Source organism: Melozone crissalis, unplaced genomic scaffold (assembly GCF_028551555.1).
Source record: "Melozone crissalis strain CALT ecotype California unplaced genomic scaffold, PUWL_Pcris_2 ptg000016l_1, whole genome shotgun sequence".
Classification (NCBI taxonomy): Eukaryota; Metazoa; Chordata; class Aves; order Passeriformes; family Passerellidae; genus Melozone; species Melozone crissalis.
Window position 1 is genome coordinate 46,248,672 of NW_026535794.1, and position 22,402 is coordinate 46,271,073.

At 42.9% G+C, this 22,402-nt stretch overlaps 1 protein-coding gene across 4 annotated transcripts in view; it reads right to left on the reverse strand.

Annotated features, from left to right (window-relative positions):
• ZDHHC3 (zinc finger DHHC-type palmitoyltransferase 3) overlaps positions 1-18,962 on the reverse strand; it is a 31,308-nt gene extending 12,346 nt beyond the window's left edge. For 2 of the 4 annotated variants that reach the window (XM_054274127.1, XM_054274124.1), the window contains exons 1-4: positions 18,907-18,962; positions 7,268-7,597; positions 4,416-4,540; positions 1,147-1,243 (exon numbers count right to left, since the gene is read on the reverse strand). In XM_054274127.1, the coding sequence (XP_054130102.1) occupies positions 1,147-1,243; positions 4,416-4,540; positions 7,268-7,573 (528 nt within the window). In that variant the 5' untranslated portion in view covers positions 7,574-7,597; positions 18,907-18,962. Of the gene's footprint in view, positions 1-1,146; positions 1,244-4,415; positions 4,541-7,267; positions 7,598-17,676; positions 17,692-18,902 lie in introns of those variants that run through there. The other 2 variants (XM_054274125.1, XM_054274126.1) reach the window with 2 other exon arrangements.
• Between the last annotated feature and the right edge of the window lie 3,440 nt (positions 18,963-22,402).

Genomic DNA, 22,402 nt, shown 5'->3' on the forward strand with positions numbered 1-22,402 from the left:
GAGAAAGATTTTGTAACAAGAAACACCTCTGGAAGCATTAAAAGGCAATAGGGGAGAATTCTGGTTTTCCTTGCAAGTTGAGCATGCTGCTGTTCTTTCACTTCCTTATGTGTCAAAAAGAATATCCAAGAATAAAACCACCAACCCTTATTTTGTTTCTCTCAACAAGATTAAGTCTTAAATACAGTTTGCTAGAAAGTGGATATCAAGTTCTAATAGTAACTGAAACCCTTTTGAGAGGACTAGAACACCTAGCTCACTTCTCAAAATTAAAAAAAAACCCGTTTGCTCATAGGAAAGAAATAGGATTCATTTTGTTCTGTAATTCACATCCTTGCAAACCCCACCATAGAACACTAGGCCTGTCATTTAACTGAAAATCTCCTCCTTTCTGCTTGGTAATATGAGAACACACTTCCTCAAACCTACAGATGTCTCAGAAGATTTATTAATAAAACAGAGCATCACTGAGACTCAGCCTTGTAATGTTCACACTACTCCCACGGGATATTTGCAGTTCACTTTGATGAAACACTTTTAAAACCTTCCAGAAATATCCACTGTTCAAGTTTGTATTCCTGTTTTCTTACTCATGATGCTACAGATATAGTACAAAAAGTCAAGCTCCTCCGTGGTTTTCAAGTACAAAAATAAACCATTTGCAATTAAAAGGTGGATAATTCTTATCCAAGGGAGTGCAGACTTCCCACTCCTTCTTTGAGATGTGGCAACAGCTCTTATTACATGATCCCACACAGGTACTTGTACAACTATAATGTTTAGGAACCCTACATATAGCCTAGGATCCTACCAGCCACTGTTTGATGTAAAAGGATGGCCCCTCCCTCAAAGAGCTCAGCACCACAATACACTACTCACATTACAAAATAGGTGCTGAGCAACCACCAATACAAACCTCAAAAACCCCTGACAAATGCTTCCTGTGATGCCTCTTCCTGTTGCTGTGGCTGGATGGTGGGGAGGGAGGTGTTTCCTAATTAGTGAAACAGAAGCCTGCAGCAGGTCCCCATAAAGTTCTTCCAAAAGACAAGGGAAGAGAACACAGCCCTGGGAGCTGCTTCACAGACTCTGCACTACATTTCAGCACTTCCCACTGGACAACCTCAAGCATCTTGAAATACTTACTGTAAACAGTACAAAGTACTTCTGGTTATTCTCTCCCACACAGTTATTGACCCACGGGCAGTGATGGTCCATTTTCCGAATGCACCTCTTGCAAACACTGAAAGAACACAGGTCTTCATTAACAGCACTTTTCATTCCAAGAACACAGGATTTTACAGGGGTTTGGGGGACAAAGAATTTCAGCTAAAGAATTAAAGGTGAAATCTGAACATAAAAGAATTTACTTGCCACCATATTTATATTTGTGGTTTGCTTACTTGACTAAGCCTGTTCAAAATGAATCATACAATACAAAACCACCATTGCAAAAATTAATGCCACACATCAATGGTTCTTTCCAAAATATGGTTTGAGCAATACATTCAGACAGATGGGAAAAAAAAATCTGTGATTTTTTTTAGTTTTAATCTATTTGGCCTGTAAAAACATCCACAGATTAAAACTAAACATAAATCACTAATATACAAAAGGTAGTAATGAATAAAGATAGTTCTCAGAATTGCTAACAACAGACTCAGGTTTATTTGCCAACATTTGCTGGTAGCAGGAACTTGCAATCAAATAAGGCATTAGGAAAGATTCTTGACATCAAGCAGAAAATAGCTGTGGCAGTCAGTCAGGAAGATGGTACCACAATAGACATTCAAGGTGAAATTAGATGTTAAAGTACTTCACAAAACCAGACTAATGAAATCAAAATTCAAATTCTTGCCAACATGCAAATTGTGGCTGGAAGTCAAATAATTAAAACATTAGTACTTTATATATTACTGTGAACATCATTCTCTTGCTTAGTCAGTGACTGCTCCAACACACATAATAAAGGAAGTCTTTTTCTCTGCTGCTTTCTCATATGATAGGAGACGAAAGCCACTCAGTCTCCTGATACCACATTGTACAAACAAGCACAGAAATCAAATATGAAAAAACAAAAAACCCCAAAGCAAACAAACAATAGACCCAGAAAGGAAAGAGCCATTCCAGAACAATTCTGGCAGCAATTAAACAGAAAGGACTAAGCGCTCTGCTAATTTTATTTTTCTTCTTATAACAAAAAGTATCTTGACCTCAATATAAATAATAAACTTCAACACCCAAACACTTAAAGGAAACTCAAACAAAAACATAAATACATTGTTATCAGCATGTATGATAAATAATAGAAAATCTCTGTCAGAACAGCCTTTCACTCACTTTAATTGGTGGAAAGAGATAATCCCCAAGGATATGGGCTATGCCTGAAAAACAAATGAGTTGCTATAGGCTTGATCCTAAATGAAAGTCCAGGCAAGCACATCAGGAGCTCCTTCTCCTCAGGCAAACAAGGGTGCCCTACTATCTGTCAGCTCCACATCCAGTGGGAAACAAGAAAAAGCCACCTTTTGCCAGAACAAGCAGCTTAAAATTATTTGGAGCTACATGGGGTCTAAAATCAGCAGGCACAGTAAAAGCAACTTATCTGCCAGCTAATGTACTTTGTAAGACAAGTATCTCTCATTGTGATTAAAAAAAAGGAAGGGGTAAGGTGAGGAAGATGGTGAAGGAGGAGGATGCCTCCCTGTGTGCAGGTGTGCACACACTTCCCTTGGGCTCTGGGAGAGGGGAGTACCCAAGCAACCCTCCAAATGCTCCTACTTCCCCAGAGGGACAACCTGAAGCAGCCACGGCACAGATGTGAAAGAGGCAGGGGAGGAGACTGGGAGGGGAGTTTTATTCCATGTACACGTACCAAAAACAATTGGATGACAGGCAGAACAGGAAGCTAGCTGGTGGAAAAGGAAATACAGAAACCACAACTAAACACTACAGAGAGCAGGGATTGCCCATAGTCAGACACTTCCCCCATTCAACCACCCAGCTTCCAAATGCTGGCAGGACTAGTTTAGTGGGCACAGGGGACTCACTAAATAGCACATCCATCAAAAACACCCTGGTCCCTCTGGCATACAGCTAGCAGGATCTCCTGCTGATGCATACACTCAACCTTGGTGTCTTAAAGTCTAATAAATCTCCTAGGCCACAAAAAAAAAACTGTCTGCCTGAAGATTCTCAATAGCATCAGTGGTGAGTGGATCACTTTCCCAAATCTTAATGTCTAAAACCTTATCTTAAAGGACAGAAAAAAGGACCACAGTGGCAAGGTTTTGTCTTTAGCCAGAGTCCTTTTCATTTACCTACACTGTGAGTCATCATCAAGACAGCATTTTAGATGTGAAATTTCATTCATAATTGAAAAGCTGTCAGAGGGGATTTTACAGTAGCATTAATAAGTGATTGGCATGACCACATTGCTCCTGCTGAACAACCGACTCCCGATTTTCATTAAAATTTAAAAAATAAGGAAAACCAACAAAAAATAAAAACATCTGCAAACTGAAGCTCTGAAAACAAATATGAAAAAAGCAAACAGCAGGACAAGTTTGCTCAGCTCATTAGCACATATTTCCCTCCCCACAAGACCACTGCATGAATCAGCACTAGCCCAGGTGTGAGCTCTCTCTGTATGTATTGGTTTTTGAGTAGGTAAGGAAGTGACACCAGTGCAAACTTATTAACTACTTACTGGAAAGCAGGTTCGCTTGCTTTAAAAGCAGAAGAGAATTTTAGGAAGTAGTTATTTTTTTGCTCACTGCCTTTAGTACTAAAAAGCTCACTATCAGTTACTGTCTTCCAGGAAGTTTATCCTACCAGAAAAAGAAAGGACATGACAGATCAGTAGGCATACTGATCTATCACACAGCATAAAAACAAAGTCACAGCACTCAATGAAAATGTGGAAGTGTGAACTCTTAAAAATACACATACAGTTACGTGCACTTCAGTTTTAACTTAAATATCACTTCTAAATAGAATACAGAGTTTGACAAATGGGTTTGTGAATAAAAACAAAAATGGAAAAGACACTGACCCTTTGGGAGATGCTTTATGGATTTCTATGCATTTTGGTACAGAATGTCTCTTTTCAAGTCATGTTTACATGAAAATTTATGGAATGTCAGTTAGAAGTCTGGAACCAAGGCAGCACGCAAAAATTGCAAGTGTTTCTCACTTTGCATGAAGTAGCCCTGGCCTCCTATATATGAAAATTTTTTCAGAAAAGGTATGAGATTTCTTGTGAGAAGCTTAAATGTGTCCGGTGCTATTGGCAACAGAATTTGCATGCCAATCCCTCAACTGACCCACTCCAGTGTCAGACTGCAATAACAAGGTACACTGGTGAATAATTCTTGAGGTGTTGATGAGACAGCTCTCCTCAGAACAGACTTTACCTGCAGTGATGTGCTCTGTCGGGTTTGATGCTACAACACTTTGGGCACTTGTAAACCACCTGTCCTGGCTTTAGCTGTAAACTCTCGATGAACTCTTTTGTGGCATTACCTTTGGGTACAGCACCCTGCAGGAAAAGAAAACAAACCAGGAGATTAACTTGTGCACTTTACGGCTGCTAAGAACAACAGTATGACTTAAAACTAAGGGAGGAGCAGAAAGAAAAAGAAATAAAAGTTTCCCTAAGATCAACAGAACAGAGTTTTAAGAACAGCAAGAAGATTCAGAAAATAAATTTAAATGTGGTCTTAAAATATGGAACCACATACTTACATATAATTTTGGTGGGACTTTTGTTGTTTTTTTTTTTAAACATCAATTAAATTCCACTTAAGCAATTAGTTTTTTGTAGTCCTACAGTAACCTTAAAATATTTAAGAATCCTCATCCCTCTTTTCACATCAACAAATGTATCATGTCAGTGTTTCCTAACACACAGAAAACTGCAGATGTTTTATGCCAGTAGAAGCAGCTTCTTCTGAAGTATTATTGTGTACATTAAGAGTTGCTGGTAAATAACTCATGTATTTATAGTTATGCTTCCATTGTGTATTTGCTATTTAAATTGGGGGTTAACATTCAAACAGCGAACACTACGAATTGTCACACCTGAATAAGACCAGGTAAAAAATTCTTAGCTGTGCAATTTCCAATTCAAAGTATATCTTTAAATACATAACATATTGCTGCTACAGGAGCCCAAGTTCATGAGTTCACAGTTTTTATAGGGACAAAAACTTGCTCACAAAAAAAACCTCAAAAAACCAACAAAACAACAAACAAACTAAAGAAACTCCCCCTGCTAAAAAAAAAAAAGAGCACCATGAAAGGTGGTGTATGAAAACACTGCTAGTAGATTGGCACAATTTACTTCTGTGAATTTAAGGCTTTTTAAATGGAAACAAAAACACAGATGCAATATTTCAATAGATTTCTGATGGAAGAGTCTCCTAACAATACATCTATACAACCTCCTAACAGCAATAAACAGGAGTGATACAGGAGTGAGAGAACTGCACATTAAACCAGTAGTATGAGACTTTTTAAAGCAATCTTTGGGGGTATTTTCCCACAAAACCTCCCCAACAGGCCTGACTAATTTAAAAATTACCAAAACCAATTTCCACAAAATTGCTACAACACATGTTCTCTCTCTTCAGTATGCAGCAAAGCTCAAAACTTTAGGAATGTTTTTAGCAAAGATCCACTGGAAGAAGTTTTTAGAAGGACCCACTGAAATGCAGGACACCCGCTCTCAATTGTGAAGAACTGAGTTGTTAATTTATTTATAATAAGGATTCTTATTGTTTGCCTCAGCAGTGCTTTTTGTTTCATTCTCATCCTACATATGCCCCTGGTTCCCCATGTCCTGGAAGCTTCCTTAATCCCAGACTCACTGCCAGACGTTAGTGCACCCCTTCTCTGTATCTTCCTTCCTGCATTTTATTTAGCTGAATTCCTCATTGTAAAAATGAAACAAAATCCCACTGGCTCGCCATCCACATACATAAATCCCACCTCACACAAGGAATTAACGTATCTTTTCCCAATTACTCTCAACAGAAATTATATCTGCTTCTCCAACACTGCTCCAACTAGCCCATTTCAAAATACAGCTTTTGTTTCACACAAGCTGCTGCTAACTCTGCAAAATAATTCCAGCCACCTGAAGGTCCCCAAGCACAAAAATCACACAACATACAATAATTAACAACCACCCTTAGGATACAAACTATCTAACAAACTGCTGCAACCTTCCATTCCCGAGTCCAGTGACCAGAAGTTTCAGAGGCTGAAGTACTGCTTACACTTCTGCCTAGCAGCAGTAGCATACAATTCAACAGTCTTTACCACAAATTGTGAGAATACCCCAAATCAAGCCATTTCTGCAGTGCTAGGGCTTCTGGAAGGGCTACAATATAAGAAACAACAATTGTACTGAAGTCTCAACAGCACCTAACAAGGTTTCAAGGAGAAAATAACATTTGGAAGGGACAGTTATCAGAGGCACACCACCACTCCCAAAAGCAGCAAGAACATTTGTGAGGAAGGAGAAGTCTAAGCTTGTCTTTCCTTCCACTAACTAGTGGAGATGGGGTTTTGAACTCAGTCTACTGTCTAGAGGTTATTAAGGAAAATAAACCATCACAGGCCATTCAGAATTAGCATCATGGTGCTAAACTTTACCTTGTCACAAACTGAAAGATGAGAGAGTAGCAGATCTCATCTCTCAAAGCAATGTCCTAAGGATACATACAAAGGGATCTCACAACTCTGATGCTTCCCAACTTGCCTAAGAACTGCCATCTCATGCTCAGACCGTACTTATTTCAGCATTGTCCAATACACTCAACAAAATCAGTAGAATGAGAGATGCTAACACAGCTTTTCAAAACAACACATATTCTGGTCTGTTCTGCTGAAGCAATACTTGCCAAGGCAGACAACCAAAACCAGCTTTTCCAGCTTTCCTGTTTGTCAAGACACAACAAGCCACAAACACGAGATCTGCCACTGGGGAGCAAACAGCATCGGAGGGAAACACTCTCCTTCCCAGTGCAGAAAGAGGAGCTGCTCACACACCAGGAATCTAACGCTGGGTCCTCGACTTTGCATCCGACTTGAGTGGGACGAAAAATTAGCATACCACATCAGCAGCCTCACTCAGCAGGCTGACACACAAAAGTTATTTAAATCTGCCACTCACTCAGCAACTGAGTTACCCAACATCTAGCAGACAAGAAAAACACCACCTGTTTCTTTCCAAGACACACGGAGAGAGGTGGATACTTACTGGATCTGTCAGCATAGCACGAAAATGTGAAGCCAAAGCGAGGAAAGCCAAGGTGTTGAACAGTGTGCCATTGATGACACTATAAACATAATCTCTCGATGGAACTAGCATGACAAGAAGGACTACAAAGTCGGCATAGAACACCAGCATCCAGGTAACGACAGCACATGCAATACCACAGCCATCTCGAATAAACCACATTGTTCCCAGGGAAGCGCGGCTAGGAGGTGGAACACACTTTTCTGGCTGGAGGTATTCAGGTGTCCTTTCAATATCTCTGAAGCGGTGGACTGGAGTAATCATCATAGGCTATTATGTCCATACTTGCATCTGAAAGAGAGTCAGAAACAGTGCTCACTGCTCTGCCAGACATCCAGACCTCTGTTCACATAACGGCACGGTCATCGCATGGGAAAATTGCAGAAAGTGAGATGAAAAAGCGAAAAAGGTAAATAAATCAAACATAAAGTAATGGATTGGGAAACCACACTCTTGCGCTTATCGGAACACTCCTTACTCAGAAGACTCTAAGTGCTTTTAAGAAGTGTTTAATTACACACTAGGTCTACCTGTGTGCCACCTCCACCTCCCTAAGTGGAAGGCAACAAGCATTTTAATGAAGAAAAAGTCACCAGGTAGGAGCCAACAGGAGTGGCCACATCAGGAACTGAAGCAAGAACTCAGCACTGTTACATGAGGGGAGAAAAGTCCTGTCACAGCTGGCAGGGTCCCCTTTTTTCTGCTTCATATCTGGGGAAGGAAAGGGTCTTTCCGACACATACTGGGAAACTTAGCAAGTGGAAGAGGTCTCCTTCCTCCTTACCCATTGACTCCCAGCTTTGGGGTAAAAGTGCAAAAACAAACAGCAGTACAGTCAGATATGCAAGAACTGATCAAGAAGCAACCCAGGAAATATCTTGACAGGAACTTTTACTCTTGGCTGAAGGATGTTATTTCCCAACAACAGCTCTTTCCCACCCTCACCTCCTCCTCTGGCCTTACATCCCTTGGAAGTCTTCTGCTTTGCCATGCCTCTCCCACCACCTTTGCTCCATCCCTCAATGGCATTTGTTTTGCTTCCCGTTTTCCAGCCAACTCCACTCTACTGCAGCAAGAGGACCAACACTAACATTGCCCTGTCCTCTCCTCTCCAGCTCTGCAGACACCTTGTCTATCCAGAGAGTAAGAGCCATCTTGGAACCAGGAACAGTAATGCTCCAGGTATGTGCCAGGATTGTGTTTCAGTGCAACTCCCACCAAATGGAGGCATTAGAGAAAACAGAGCGGGTGCTCCTAAGTCTTTGGCAAGGCATCAGTCCATCTGCACTCACTCCATCCACCACTCAATGCTGGAGCACACCTGGAATGCTACACTTTGAAAGCAGCTCTTTACACACCCAGCAGCCTCTTCCAAACACACTTCTACTCAGAGTATTTGCTCAGTGCTTTAAATGCTTCATAACACTGCACCCTCTAAAGACCCACCTTCTACAAAAATGGCTGCAATCATTCTACTACCAAATACACTGAATTGCAGATCCCTGAATGGAAGGTATCAGTCTCCTGCTATTTTAATATGTAAGGCTTATTCTCATGGCTTTGCAAAACAAGAGTGTTCATTATGCCATTTAAATTCAGAGAAAATGTTCACTGCTAATTATTTTTTCAGCCAAGAAAGTTCACCCTAAAGCTATTTTTGTCATTAATTGTTTAAAAATGGATATATTTTACATAAAACATAGTGAGAGAACTGCAGAAATCCCTAGGACTTCAAACCTTTCTCCAAATCTTACGGCTAAGTTCTAACAAGTAAAAGAAGAAAGCTCTACTCTGCCTAACACCAGCCTAAATGGAGATGTTGCTGCCCCTATCTCAACAGGGAAGGAGGTGATAGTTTACTTTTCAGCTGTTCTTTTAAGAAGACCAAATTGATAAGAGGACAACTATTCTTTCACAGCCAAAGAATAAGGTTATTAATTAGCAGGATGATTAATTACATCCAAGCACAGAGCTTTGTGCACCTGACTGCGAGTGACACAAAGAGAGGTACTGGAACTGCTGTGGCCACAGTGAGAAGCAAAAGCCAGGAGCACAAACCTCCTAGGTGCACAGAAGCAGATGAACTAGACAATTTACAATATTTGTTGCTAGCACAACTCATATAAATAAACTAGGAGAATTAGGTATTTTCTCATTTTTCCACTTGGAACATTTAGTATGCTGCCAAGCAAGTTTAAGGTGGTTTATGAATCTGAAGAAAGTCACGTGAATTAATGTTAAAGCATATCAGTCTTGTATTTATACACACATCCCACAGAACAGAAATATCAAGATGAAAATGTCCTTGTGAGGAATGTCATTTACTTTGACAAGAAAAAAGCCCACAACAAAAAACCCACTCCTCATTCACAAAATTCACATAACACGTCGTAATTACTCTGTATTTTAACCACAGCTATAATTCAGCCTTGTGATTTCTGATATTTAGGAAGACAAGCTATGTAATTTTTGTAAATAGTGATTACCCAAACAATATGGCAGTCTAAGTTCAGATAAATCTATACCTACTAGTACATGCATACCTTTTGTCCCGTTTTTCACAACTGCTTTAAGGACAACTATCTATTCAAACATTCACACAGACTTAACAAGTATTTCAAAGACTTAGTTCTTCCACTCTCTCAAGGAAACAGGTTAACCTTCACTGTGTTGTTTATTAATCTTATTAAAATTGCTATGCTTGCTTGCCAGCTCAAAATAAAACTGACATAATTAAAGACTCACACCTGACAACAGCGTTCAGTTGACAAGAACACCACATTACACTAAAAAGTAAGAAAGAAAACTGTAATTTAGGTGTTCAACTTCCAATCAAAAGTTTAGACTTGGCACATCAGGTGCAGTAACAAGCTGGGACAGCCCTGAACACAGACTCAGGATTTTTGCCTAGACTTTTTCCTCCCCTAAGGTTTTGCATCCCAAAGCAAAATAATCAAACACTCACAGGAAAAGCAAACTCCTATTTAAGAAAGGAATCCCTTTGACAAGTCACCTTAAGGTCAGAATGAGCAAAGACTGACTGAAAGCTGAACAAATACACAGTGATTAAGCTGTGGGTTTAGTCCTGAATAGCACACTTCAGCAGTGAAATAAAAACTAATCTCTCTTGCAAGTGCAGGAAGTAGTTTCACTCCAATAAAAGTTCTACAGCTCTCTCTCAGATATATTATTAAGCTAAACTGGGAAAAAAATTAAGAAAAATCTATTGCTGTGTAACTGTCTAAGGAGAAACTGGAAGGAGCCCTGAGGCCCCCTCAGTCTGAAAGTCTGGAGACTCAATTCTGCAGGGAGTTAAGAGGACAGAGCACAGGCCCCTGATTGTGGCTGGAGGAAAATTTTGTTATTTAATGTACTCTGCCATTTAATGCTCGCTTTAGAAGCCTCATTAGACAACAAAATAAATCAGTACATAAACACCATAGACTGTTTTGAGAAATACATATGTGTTTTAGTATTCATTATCTTAAGAGTCAAGCTATAGGAGCTTAAAGTCTCAGCTTCTCTCCTACATGACCCGGTTAGTGAGGGTTTTTTTAATTCCTTGCTCTTATATATACAAACATCTGTTTTGGTTTATATGGTTTATCCAGTTTGGTATTTTCAGATAAATAATACAACAACCAAAAAAAAAAAAAGGTTGTAGCAGGGTGGAAGCAGTAACTTGCACTAACTGGTTTGCCCTTCAATCATGCTGCATATGAACTTAATTTATAATACAGATGGAATTTGTCAGCTCCTCCTGCTCTGAAGCAAGCAATATGTAAACAATGTAGGCATAGGGCTTAAGGATTTAATCTTGGTGTCAGGCTACAAGAGAGGCCACTAGGTAAATGTGAGATACAATGACAACACACACATCAATTCAGCTTAATGACATGACAGAGCAAAGACCTTTTCTTGTTTTTTTGTCTGGAAGGCATTTGGCAATACAGGAACAACCAAAAAATATGTAATACATAAGTTAGAAATGTAAACAAAAATGAAAATCTACTTCCTGCTACAATGAACACTTAAAATATGCTACTACATCCTATATAAACTGTCTTTTTACCTGCCATAAGCCATGTAAAAAAAAAAAATCTGGTTTTTAATTGCCTGTGACAGCCAAAGAATTTGTTAAGAATGCACAAACAAATTATGTGGGCCTTAATCCAATAAGTGTCTGAAAGCTACCTGAGGTTCTGATGTAAAACTTACAGCAAGCTTAAAACCACCATCATTGTGAAGCTGCTGATTCTCATGTAATTATTCATGTTAGTGAAGTCAAGCACATGGGTACGACCTGCAGAACTACAGCATTACTGTGTACACTGTAACCATTTCCTCTATTACAAGTCCATTAACACTGAACTCAGGGAAGAGGTTACATTTTCATTGTGTCATATGAACTAGGTGAATTTCAAGTTCTGCCAACTACATGAAAACAATACTGAGGGAAAAAAAAAGAATAAAAAGAAGAGAGATCAGGGCAGATGGCAGACCTTTTATAGGTTTTCAGTTTGGTTTTTAATTTACTTTAAAGAAATACTTCCAAAGAGCTTTTATGACACACAGAGTACCTTGAGAGCTGACAAACAATACTAAAGTTAATTTTTTATCATGAAAAGGAAGCAGACATACATAACTAGGCTTACTATATTCACGACAGCTAAGGCAAGCAATCTAGACCCACAGGACAGATGTCCTTTTAAACAAAATCAGTCAGCTCCAGACAGACAGAAACTGCAGAAGAATTAATTTTTAAGTTAATTTCATTTTTTTCTGCACATAAAACTGAATAGATTAAAACACTGCATATTTAAATCTTCCTTTGCAAGAGACATAAGAGAAGGTGAGTTTCCTAACTAAAAGGGTTTTTGCCTAAGCTTCTCCTACCACACTTCCATGCAGCCTAATAAGCTGTGAAAACTTGCCAAAGCACAGATAATAAGAAAAAATCAGTATTTATATGTATTTTCCTAATGGCTCCTGCAAGGCCTAAAAAGTTTTATCTGATCTGCAGGAGTGCAACAAAAGAGGCCAGCTATGCCCAGAATTTTTGGCAGTCTCCTGGAGATTCATCCAGATATCCATTGGCATGGCACTTTCCAACCTCTGGTTTACAAAACCCTGGAGGGTCAACGGGACACATCCAACAGGTCTGTGAAAGGCAGCTAAAAAAAGCAAACCTATTATTAGCAGGCTCAAATTTGCTACAGAGAGCTGTACTTCCATTGGCATATTTTCGGGACTCCACACATGGTTAAAAATACCAAACAAACAACAAACACAACAAACCCCACCCCAACTGGGGCTGCAAGCCCAAAGGGGCAGAAAATTCCTGCAGGGTTCCAATAGCAGAGGCAGCAGGGAAGGAAGGAGCAGGCATGGAAGTGAAGGCTGTGCTTACGGGACGCCCGATGAGTCAGATGGAATTATCACAGGGCAAAGTCGGCGCTGCCAGCCCTCCTCCAGGGGCAGGGAACAGGACTGTGCCTACCACAGACACTTCTTCACTTTTCTCCTGGAAATTCAGGCTACTTTAAGGAGTACAGTTACAGCCTAAATATTACATTACCAGCTATGCATTTGCCTTTAGCAAAAGGCTCACAAACATCTCAAGAGTCTCCTGAATCCTTTGACTCCTGAAGTCAGGCAATTGCAACACTTTCAGTTCCCATACTCCAGAAAAATGGCGTAAAGAAACCTTTAAAAAATTACAAGGCTTAAAATATATTTATGTTTCCTGAGGGTAGAAGCACAGGCTTGGATTACCTCCCTTAAAAAGGGGAATAGAGAGCATGTAAAACCAGATGATAACAATTTATTACATTTTTCTATACATAAAGGGAGTAAATGGCTGCACTACAATGCTTTATAGTAATTGTTTACAAAAGTGTTTATAACATCAACTATTTTGATGTTATTTTCTAATTTTAATTTATTTCTTACTTCAAGGATGCCACACATGAACAAGACCTTAGTAAAAATGGCTCATGCTAAAATCATACTTTCATTATTTTTATTAGAAGCATCTTGTTAGAGGGGAAGATTTAATTGAAGTCATGCCTTCCTGAAGAACACATTTGAATAGGAGAGCAAATACACAGAGGACACTTCTCCCTAAGGAGAGAAAGGGGAGGGGAAAATCACATCAAAGATGTCTGTCATATCTAGAAACTCCATCCTGAGGGTTTGGATCAGACTACACCTCAAAAGAGATACAGTCACATAAGGCACAAACCCCTCAGTCCTCCTCTAATTTACATCAGTGTAGACAAGAAGCAACTTCAACAGTGCCAGAGGAATTCCATTAGTAGAACTGAAAGGAAAATAAGGCCATGTTTTCTGAATTACAAATACAGGGGTTTCCCTATCCTGATGCTTGTGGCATGCAGTCTCTCAGGGTGGATGGGAACAGCTCCCTGGTTAATGTCTGTATAATTTCTGTTTAACTAATGGACAGGTATCGTATAAATAAATTATAATGCAATAAAGACTGACCTAAGAGTCTGAGTTATCTGGTGATTGCACCCCCACCAAAAGGCCTGTCAGCTGCCAGCCTGAGCAAAGGAGAGCAAAGACAATGTAGTTACTGTCCAAGGTACAAAAACACTGGACCACTATGGATGAGTGACAAAATTGGGGCAACATGTAGAAACAGGGCACAAATCACAAGGGCACCAAGACTGAGGTCAGACTTGGATCTGACTTGGTCTGATCACAGTCAGTGATCTTAGTAAGTCTTTCATCAGAGATAGAAGGTACTTTATAAAACTGTCATTAAGTAATGAACCATTAGAAAATAACTGGTAAGTTTCTAACTATCAGAGCTGCAAGGGCAACAGAGATGTTCTGTTACTTCAATCTCCCAGTTTCCCAATAAACCAAATACACACAAGCTACTTAACCCATGCCAAAAGAGAAATACGAATCCTGAACATACCATCCTTGTTGCATTGCCACCTATCTAAAGTTAAGCATTGGAAGGAAAGAGCAATCGTGCAGAAGAGACTGCACCAGGAAACAGAAAACAACAGATGGGGATGTCATGCTTTCCACTGCAGTTATCCTGAATGCACAGCCTTATGAGAGACAGAACAGGAGAAGCTGTCCTGGTCCTCTAGACAGCTTTGCAATTTACATGCTGACTCAGGACTCAAAACAGCAAGCCACTGGATTAGGGGAACATAAATTCTCAATTTGTCCTTTATCAACATTTTTTTTTAACAAAGACAAAAAATAAAGGGAAAGGCTTATCTATAAAACTGGTATTATTTTTAGTTTCAATTTTAAAAACCACACAACTTTCCTGGCATAAGGAATATGTTTTGCAGAGCAAGACAGAGCTGCAGCTTTAAAGTTTTAATCGTAATAAGAAGCTGGCAGAAACCCTCCGGTCTAAAAAAATATTTTAACTACTATCTTTCAAGTCAGAAAGAGCACTTTAACTACCAGACATAGGTTTTCACTCAAGATGGTCTATCGCAGGATTTGGCTCTCACCTGCTTTTGCTACAGCCCCCTCTTCACAAGCATGAACAAGTCACTCACTCTCTGATTTTATTCCCCTGCCTGTAGTTTATTATTCTGCCTTGTCACATATGGGTAAGTAAAGATGTAGGTATAAAGGCTGTAAGGCATTTAGATTTCAAATCCACATACTACACCAAAGCAGATCCCTAAGCCAACTACAGAAAGTACACAGGGCATACATTAAAATAGCACATTAAAAACACAGGGACCAAACAATTATCACCTCTATCCCGCAAAGTTAAAATCACAACTGGAAGAAACATATGCTGCTACTTCAGAGAACTGGAAAAACCTGCAGGTTCAAAGTTGCTGTAGGTTAAAGCTTTTGAAACATAGCAAAGAACATCTGAGTTGGCAAACTGCAAACTAAGCATTTCTTGTTTTGCTCACTTTAGCGCTGGCAAGCAGCAGGGATCCTTGCTGACATAAAAAACAGTTTCTGTGTGTAAACCTTAATTTTCTTTTGTAATACAAAGAAATAAATTAATATATGGTAGCTACCATATATAATATCTTCCTTATCTATTCTGTACCGTATTGGACATCTGTAATTCAAGTGGCCACTGCAAAGAACAAAGAATGCATATCACATTACCTACCTTTATCATCTGTTACAATCCTCCCTGTAATCTATGATATGGTACTACTGCCTTCCCACTAAGCCTGCATGTCTTTTTTTACTTTTTTTTTTTTTCAAGAGCATAGTACACTCCCTTTACTCACTCACACCGTTTCAGCTTCAGCCCACTTGTTTTAACTTCTGCACACTGCACCACACTTAAGATTGGTCACCTGTCAATTCTGCGTTATTGCAAAACTCACAGCTGAACATGACAAACACACCATCCACCACCAGCCCAGGAGCAGGAACAACAAAGGCCTTGCATTTCCTCTCATTCAACATTCCTCTGTTGTCAAAGGATCTTAACAGTGAGTCCTCTGTGTCCTTTTTTTACTTGCTGTTTTACTTGCTCCTAGAACTTCCCAAGATTTTTCTAGCTGAATTCTGATGCTGTACCCTCTCGTTTCCTTACCTTTCCATATCTATCCTCTCTTTCTTTTTTCCCCCTTCTCTTGCACTTCTACCTCTTCTCCTGTAACAGCACGGGCTCTGTATGGTCACCCTGGTGGTGCAAAGAGAGATATGGGGCTATAAGCCCAGACAAATCTCTCACTCCAGTCTCCAGAAGCACTCCCAAGCAGCCCCCAGGCTGGGGGCACAGCCAGAAGCAAATGACAGGAGTTAACACACCAGTGCTCCCATGCAGTGAGCCAGCACCCAGCTGCACCTTGCCTCTAACACCTTGCACCTCACTAGCAGGGAACTGCTGCCATATGGGGAGGTCTTTGGCACCCACACCCTGCAAACAAGCTGGCTCGTGTTCCTGCACTCCCTCTCCAAAGGACAATGTGGCAGACTTGCTGCACTGCAGCTCCAGGCAAGGGCTATCTTCTTTCCTTATTGCCTGCACAACCCAGGAAACACACAGCTTCAATTAGGAAAGCTTTAACTTCTCCTTTTCTCGAACACAACCCAAAGCTTCAGATCAGTTACATGCACAGGTTAAATATGATGTTCCAGGTGCAATCGGTCACATTCAGTTTGCTTCAGCCAGCTAAGCACAGGATGGGGGAAATAAAAACTGACAACAAGCTATTCTGTTGTGTCATATTTTACATTATCTGCTGTCTTCTGTCAGGAAGGCAGAAAAACTGTATACCTGAATATTGCCCTAAGAAAAAGGTCAGGTCTACACTGCAGAGGCATCAGAGAAAAGCATAAGCTCAGCCAACTAACATCTGCAGAGAGACTGGCTGAGCTACAGCCAGTCCATTTTCAGACTGACACCACTGTGGGTGCCCATCTAGTCTCCTCTACAGGAGAGATGACCTGTTAGAGCTGTATGGGAAATGTCTGCACAGTGAAACTGGCTCCATGAGCAAGTCTTTCTGAAATCATGCAACACACGGTTTAAACTGCATGGACTATGCAGCACTGCTAGCTCCTGTTCTGCTGGAGGTGCACAGCAATCCACCCACTGAAAAAAGTAAATTCATATTAGGTAAGAAAAAGATTCACCAAAGCTGAGCTACCACTGCCCAGGATACACACACACTGCTGAAGACTGTCAGCTGTTCCCCTGCGCTGACGCAAAGGAAACTGCCCAGAAAAAACACATAACTACTTGGGCACAGCAGACCTGCATCTGCTGAGGAATTAGGCATTCATCTTCTTGCAACCTGCTCCCATTATCTGGATTAAATTACATTTGTGTACTTTGGTCTACAACCAAACAAGCAATTTCAAACTGAAATAGACACCCTTGTCTGTAACTACATCACTTTAAATGAAAATTAAAAGGAAGCAGAAACATACATGAGAATACCCAATAGATGTTATTGCTACAGGTCCTAAATGTCACAACAAATATTTTGGGGTTTAGGTACACCTGATATTTGCTCCTTCATAAACCTATAAACACACAAGAGTTTCTGGGCCGCACCTTGTAAGTCTCAATGAACATTCAGTCAGACACAACTTACTACCAGCAGCAGGTCCCTCTGGTGTGACAAACACTATTGCATCAGTGAGGCAGCACCAAGAGCTACGCTGACAGAGTCGTGGCCTTTGAAGGAGTGCATCTTTATTGCACATGAGGCTGCATTTACAAAAGACGTAAGAGTGGCGTGGCTCCCCTTATGATGACTCTTATCACTGAAATGCCTGTAACGCTAGGAGAAAGACTTATTTGTTGCTTTCATTAAGCAAAGGAAACATGGTCCTCACTAATGCCTTGCTAGGTACACCACAAGACACCCAATGCAGTCACTCACAGTAAGTCACCAGTCCCTCCCCTCTCTGCGATTCCACCGTATCAGAACAACCATCCAAATTTGGGCTCCTTTCCTACAGATCTGACATTCCACACACACCTTTGCTGTGCCAGGAGTCTGGCACACTGTCGCTCTCTCTAATGCTGAATAACACAGTTTAGCTTTTCTGAATCGGGATCAAAGGAAAGACATCTAAATGAACTTTGCTGTCCATCCTACATCCCTCAATGGTACACACCAAGTGGAGAGCCCATCAGGGACCAGACTGCTGCCCCCTCCTCCCCAAGGCCTGTTTGCTTGATTATTTTCTTGAAGACTATTTTCTAATGAGCCATCGTGAACTCTTGCTTCTTCTTAAAAATTAACCTTACGGAACAACTCCAGTAGCACTCAGAAGCTGCCGTTCTAAACCAGTCCGGATCGCTTGCTACAGCCACGTAAAACTCACCATCCATTTCAACTAAACCCGCCACAGCACAGCCCAGCCCAGCACAATGCTTTCGCCAGGGATCGCTGCCGATGCCGGGGGCGCACCTGGCCGATGGGGCCATGGGACAGCCACACGCATGGTGACCAGGGCCACCTCGGAAGCGACACGGTCAGCTCCACTCGCTGTCCAGCTGCTCCCATCTCTGCAACGCATTAGCAAATTACAGAACCACTGCAATCCACCGACAGGTCACGGGACCCCGAAGAAATCGCTGGAGGCTCCGACTTTAAATTTCCTGCCGAGGGGACTCAACGCTGCTCCGAAAGGCCGCGGAGCAGACCTAAACCGCGTACTTAGCACGCTATCATTTAACGCGTTCAGCTTCCCAGTGTTTAAAGCCCAGCGCTGGAAGGCGGCGAGGTGAGAGCGGGAGCCCTCCGCCCGTTTCCCGACCGATGCCCACAGGTCCCGGGGACGCCGCTGCGGGACAGGAGCCGCCGCCCGGCCCTGGCCCGGGGGCCCCGCCGAGGGATGCGGAGCCCCGCGCGGCCCTTGGGCGGCCGCGCCACCCCGGGGCTCCCGCACGTACGGCCGAGGGGCCGCGCGGGCCGGGGACACCACAGGGACAGCGGCGGGGCCGGGGGGCGGCTGCTGCAGCGGCGGGATGGCATCCACCGGCGGCCCGCTCCCGGCTCCCCGCTCTCTGCTCCCAGTTCCCGCCCCCGCCCCGCTCCGCCGGCGCACACACCTGCCCGCCCCCCAGCACCCCCCGCCCCGCGCTGTCAGTCGCACCCACCTACCCCAGTGGCCGCCGCCGCCGCCGCGGGTCCGGCGCGCCCCGCCGCCCCCGCGCCGGCAGCGGCACGGCACGGCACGGCACCGCACCCCCCCTTCCGCCGGCCGCCCGCCCGCCCCTTGCGCGGAGGTGGAGCGGCCGCCAGGAGGAACCAGGAAGTGAACGGCGGCGGCGGCGGGAGGCAGCGCGGCCCGGCCCTGCCCTTCCCCGCCCCGCCAAGGGCTCCCCGGCGGCGGCGGCTGGGCCCGGGCGGCTGCGGACCGCCTGTGCCCACTGCGCGTTAACGGCCCGGGCGTGCCGGTCCCTAGGGGGAAATGTGGGTTTTCTGAGGGAAAACCCCACACTTTTTTGTTTTGGCATGGGAACGGATGGTTCTGCCTCAGCGGGCACCTCTGAGCCCCAGGCGGGTTCAGGGCAGTTTTGGTTTGCAGGTATCCAGAAACTGTTGGCACCCAAGGAGGAGCTGTACAGTGCAGAGCAGTGAGGATGTTTGGGGGACTGGAGTATCATTCTAGGAGGAAAAGCTGAGGGAGCTGGGCCTGTTCAGTCTCGAGAAGAGACTACTGAGAGGGGACACCATTAATGTGTATAAATGTCTGAAAGGAGGGGGTGTGGGTGTGCCAAAGAGATGGAGCTGGGCTCCTCTCGGTGCCAAGCACTAGGATGCGGGGCAGTGGGCAGAATTGATGCACACAAAGTTTCACCTGAACATGAGGAAGAACTTCTTTACTGTGTGGGTGACACTGGAAGAAGTTGTACAAAGAGGTTATAGAGTCTGTCTCACTGGAGATTCTCAAAAACAATCCTGTGCCGTGTGCTCTAGGACAGCCCTGCTTGAGCAGGGAGGCTGGACCAGGTGACCCACAGTGGTCCTTTCCAACTGTACCCGTTCTGTGACTGTGATTCTGTGACAGAGCACTCTACTGCAGGTGGCGCGTTCAGAGCCAGAGCAAGGGCTGAGTTTCTCCCAGTTCTCACCTCAACTCATGAGCCCTCCATTATTTTTTTTGTCTCCTCTGCCCAGCTGAGAGCAAGAGAAGATCAGCACACAGCTTTCATGGGTGCCCGGTGTTTAGCCAGTGTCAAACCATGACGTGGGCCAACACACATCATTCATTTACCACAATGAAGTTAAAAGATACTGCTTTTCCTTGGTTAAAAAAAAACCCCAACATACAAACCCAAACAAACCCAAGAAACAAGTGGCATCCTTTTTTGTATGATAAGCTTCACTGCTGCCTTCTGCTGGAATTTGAATGTCCTCAGAAGTGCTCTTTAGGGCAAGAGGTTGCCTTCTGCCCTCCCTGAGGAAAAACGAGCCAAACCTGGGCTCCTCCCACCTTTGAAAGACTGCTGTTTGCATGTGAGCAAGATTTGCTAGCTGAGCCTCTGGACTGTGCAAGAATTTGACTAACATTAAGCAGACTCCAAGCTGGGGGGGGCAGAAGTGGCAAAAAAATTAACACATCACTCTTTCCTGGCAATTGTAACTGTTAGCTGCTGTGGGCTAAGCCATAAGAGTCAGGAAGTGAGATGAGAGCCAGAATGTCATCTCCCTATGTTCTCAGTGGAAATCATGGGGTGCATCTGCATTAACACTGCTTCAGATCAAGAATTCACTCACATCTTCAGAGAGTTTCTGACTTCTTACTTCTTGTTTGGTCCACACCGTGCAATGCAAGGACACAAATATCGCACTGCAAGTCAAATGAAGGGTTAGGCTGTGCTGGACAGCAGCACTGGCAGATGCTGCTTCAGAGAGAACATACAAAGCAGGGCCTTTCATGCATGGGCACTGTCTTTGTCTGGCACTCCTGTGGGCCAGCAAGGAGACCTGGCCCTGCTCACCTCCCTAGGGTGAGTGGGGAGGACAAGCTACCCAAGCTCCCAGCTCTACCAGGCTCCACTGCTGGCTCTCCCCACCAAGAAGCAGTAAGCAATGCCCATACAACCCTAGTGTGCAGAAATGTGGCTCCTTTCAAATGCAGATAAGCTATGGGAAGAGTCCCAAAAATGCATCCACTCTGCCCCAACTGCTGATTGATAAGCAGCCTACCAATGGGACCAGACCAAGCTAAAACTCCCAAAACCATCCATCACTCTTGTTTGCTCCCACTGCATCATGCCACCTCCTCGAGTAGGCACAGACAGGAATGCTTTGTACAACAAGGAGTTGTGGAAAGCTGCATAAACTTTGGCAGTGTGCTGAGTAATCCTTGGGAGCCATGGATCATTTTTAGCCAAGCAAGCATAAGTGTGAAGTCAAGATAGAATCTTTTAAAATACTCTGAAAATTATCACACAGGAGCTGTGCAAAAAAGCATGCAAACTTACATTAATGACTGTTATGAAACTTTCAATTAAGGCTGTCAAAAAAACCCAACCCTTAATTATTGTTTTAATATATACTGTGAGTTTTTAATCACATTTCTCACGCCACTTTCCCAGCAATATCTGGCACAGGACCAAGATGTGAAAAATGCATATTTTATGATTGGCTTTTCGCAAATATTAAAATGAATGTTATATGTCTTGTGTTAGAAAGTAATGCTGTATTAATTCTCTTAAGTAGTGTGTTAAATATAGTTTTAGGTTATAAGAAATGTTAAAATAGAAACTATGCTATGTAAGATACTTTTTTTCAAGAAAGGACTCGCAGTGAGAGAGCAGCCACAGGACACCTAAATCTTTCAGAGAAAAAGAATTTATTGCCCTCTTATCAGAAGAAACGAACTTCTTCCCGCCTCGAAGGTGCTGTTAGGATTCAGAGGAAGAAGTTGATGATGACCAGACAGAATCTTGTCTTTGAATGGAATTTATGCATCATGTATGAGATGTATGAATATGCAACAGGCTGTTGTTTTTAAGGGTTAATCCTTTGTTAACGGGGGATCCTTTTTCAGGCTCGTGCTGCCCAGAAAAAGGTACCCGGACGTCCATAACTCTTTGTCTCTATTGTCTCATATTGTCCTAATTCAAATCGTCCAAATTATTATTACTGTAATTGTATTACTATTTTTATAACTACTTTATTATAATTAAACTTTTAAAAACAAGTGATTGGCGTTTTTCACAATGAGAATCCCTTAAGGAAAGCATTTGGTTTCTTCCCTGCTCCCGCACCAGCCTTCCCCGCGCACCGCACCTCGCTTGGACCTTTCTGAGATTAAAAACTCCACAAGGAAAATGAGGAAACGCAGAGAACTATGACCATGCGATCCATTGCTGTGCACCGGGATGCCTCCACAGCCTCCTGGAGGAGCTTTTGGCAGAAAGCGGGAGCTTTGTTTTTACCGCGAGGGTCAGCTGCTGGGACGGGACACGTTTTCCGGGATGCGGGGTGCCCAGTGGGTACCGTGTCCAGAGCGGTACGTGAAAGGCTTCTGTGGCTTCCCGGCTGCACCCCGCGCTTGGCCACCAGGCAAGGGGAGCCCTCGCTGTGGGGCGGCGGTGCCGGCTGGGCGGGGGGAACACCAGCCCGGGATAGCCGGCAGCGTCCC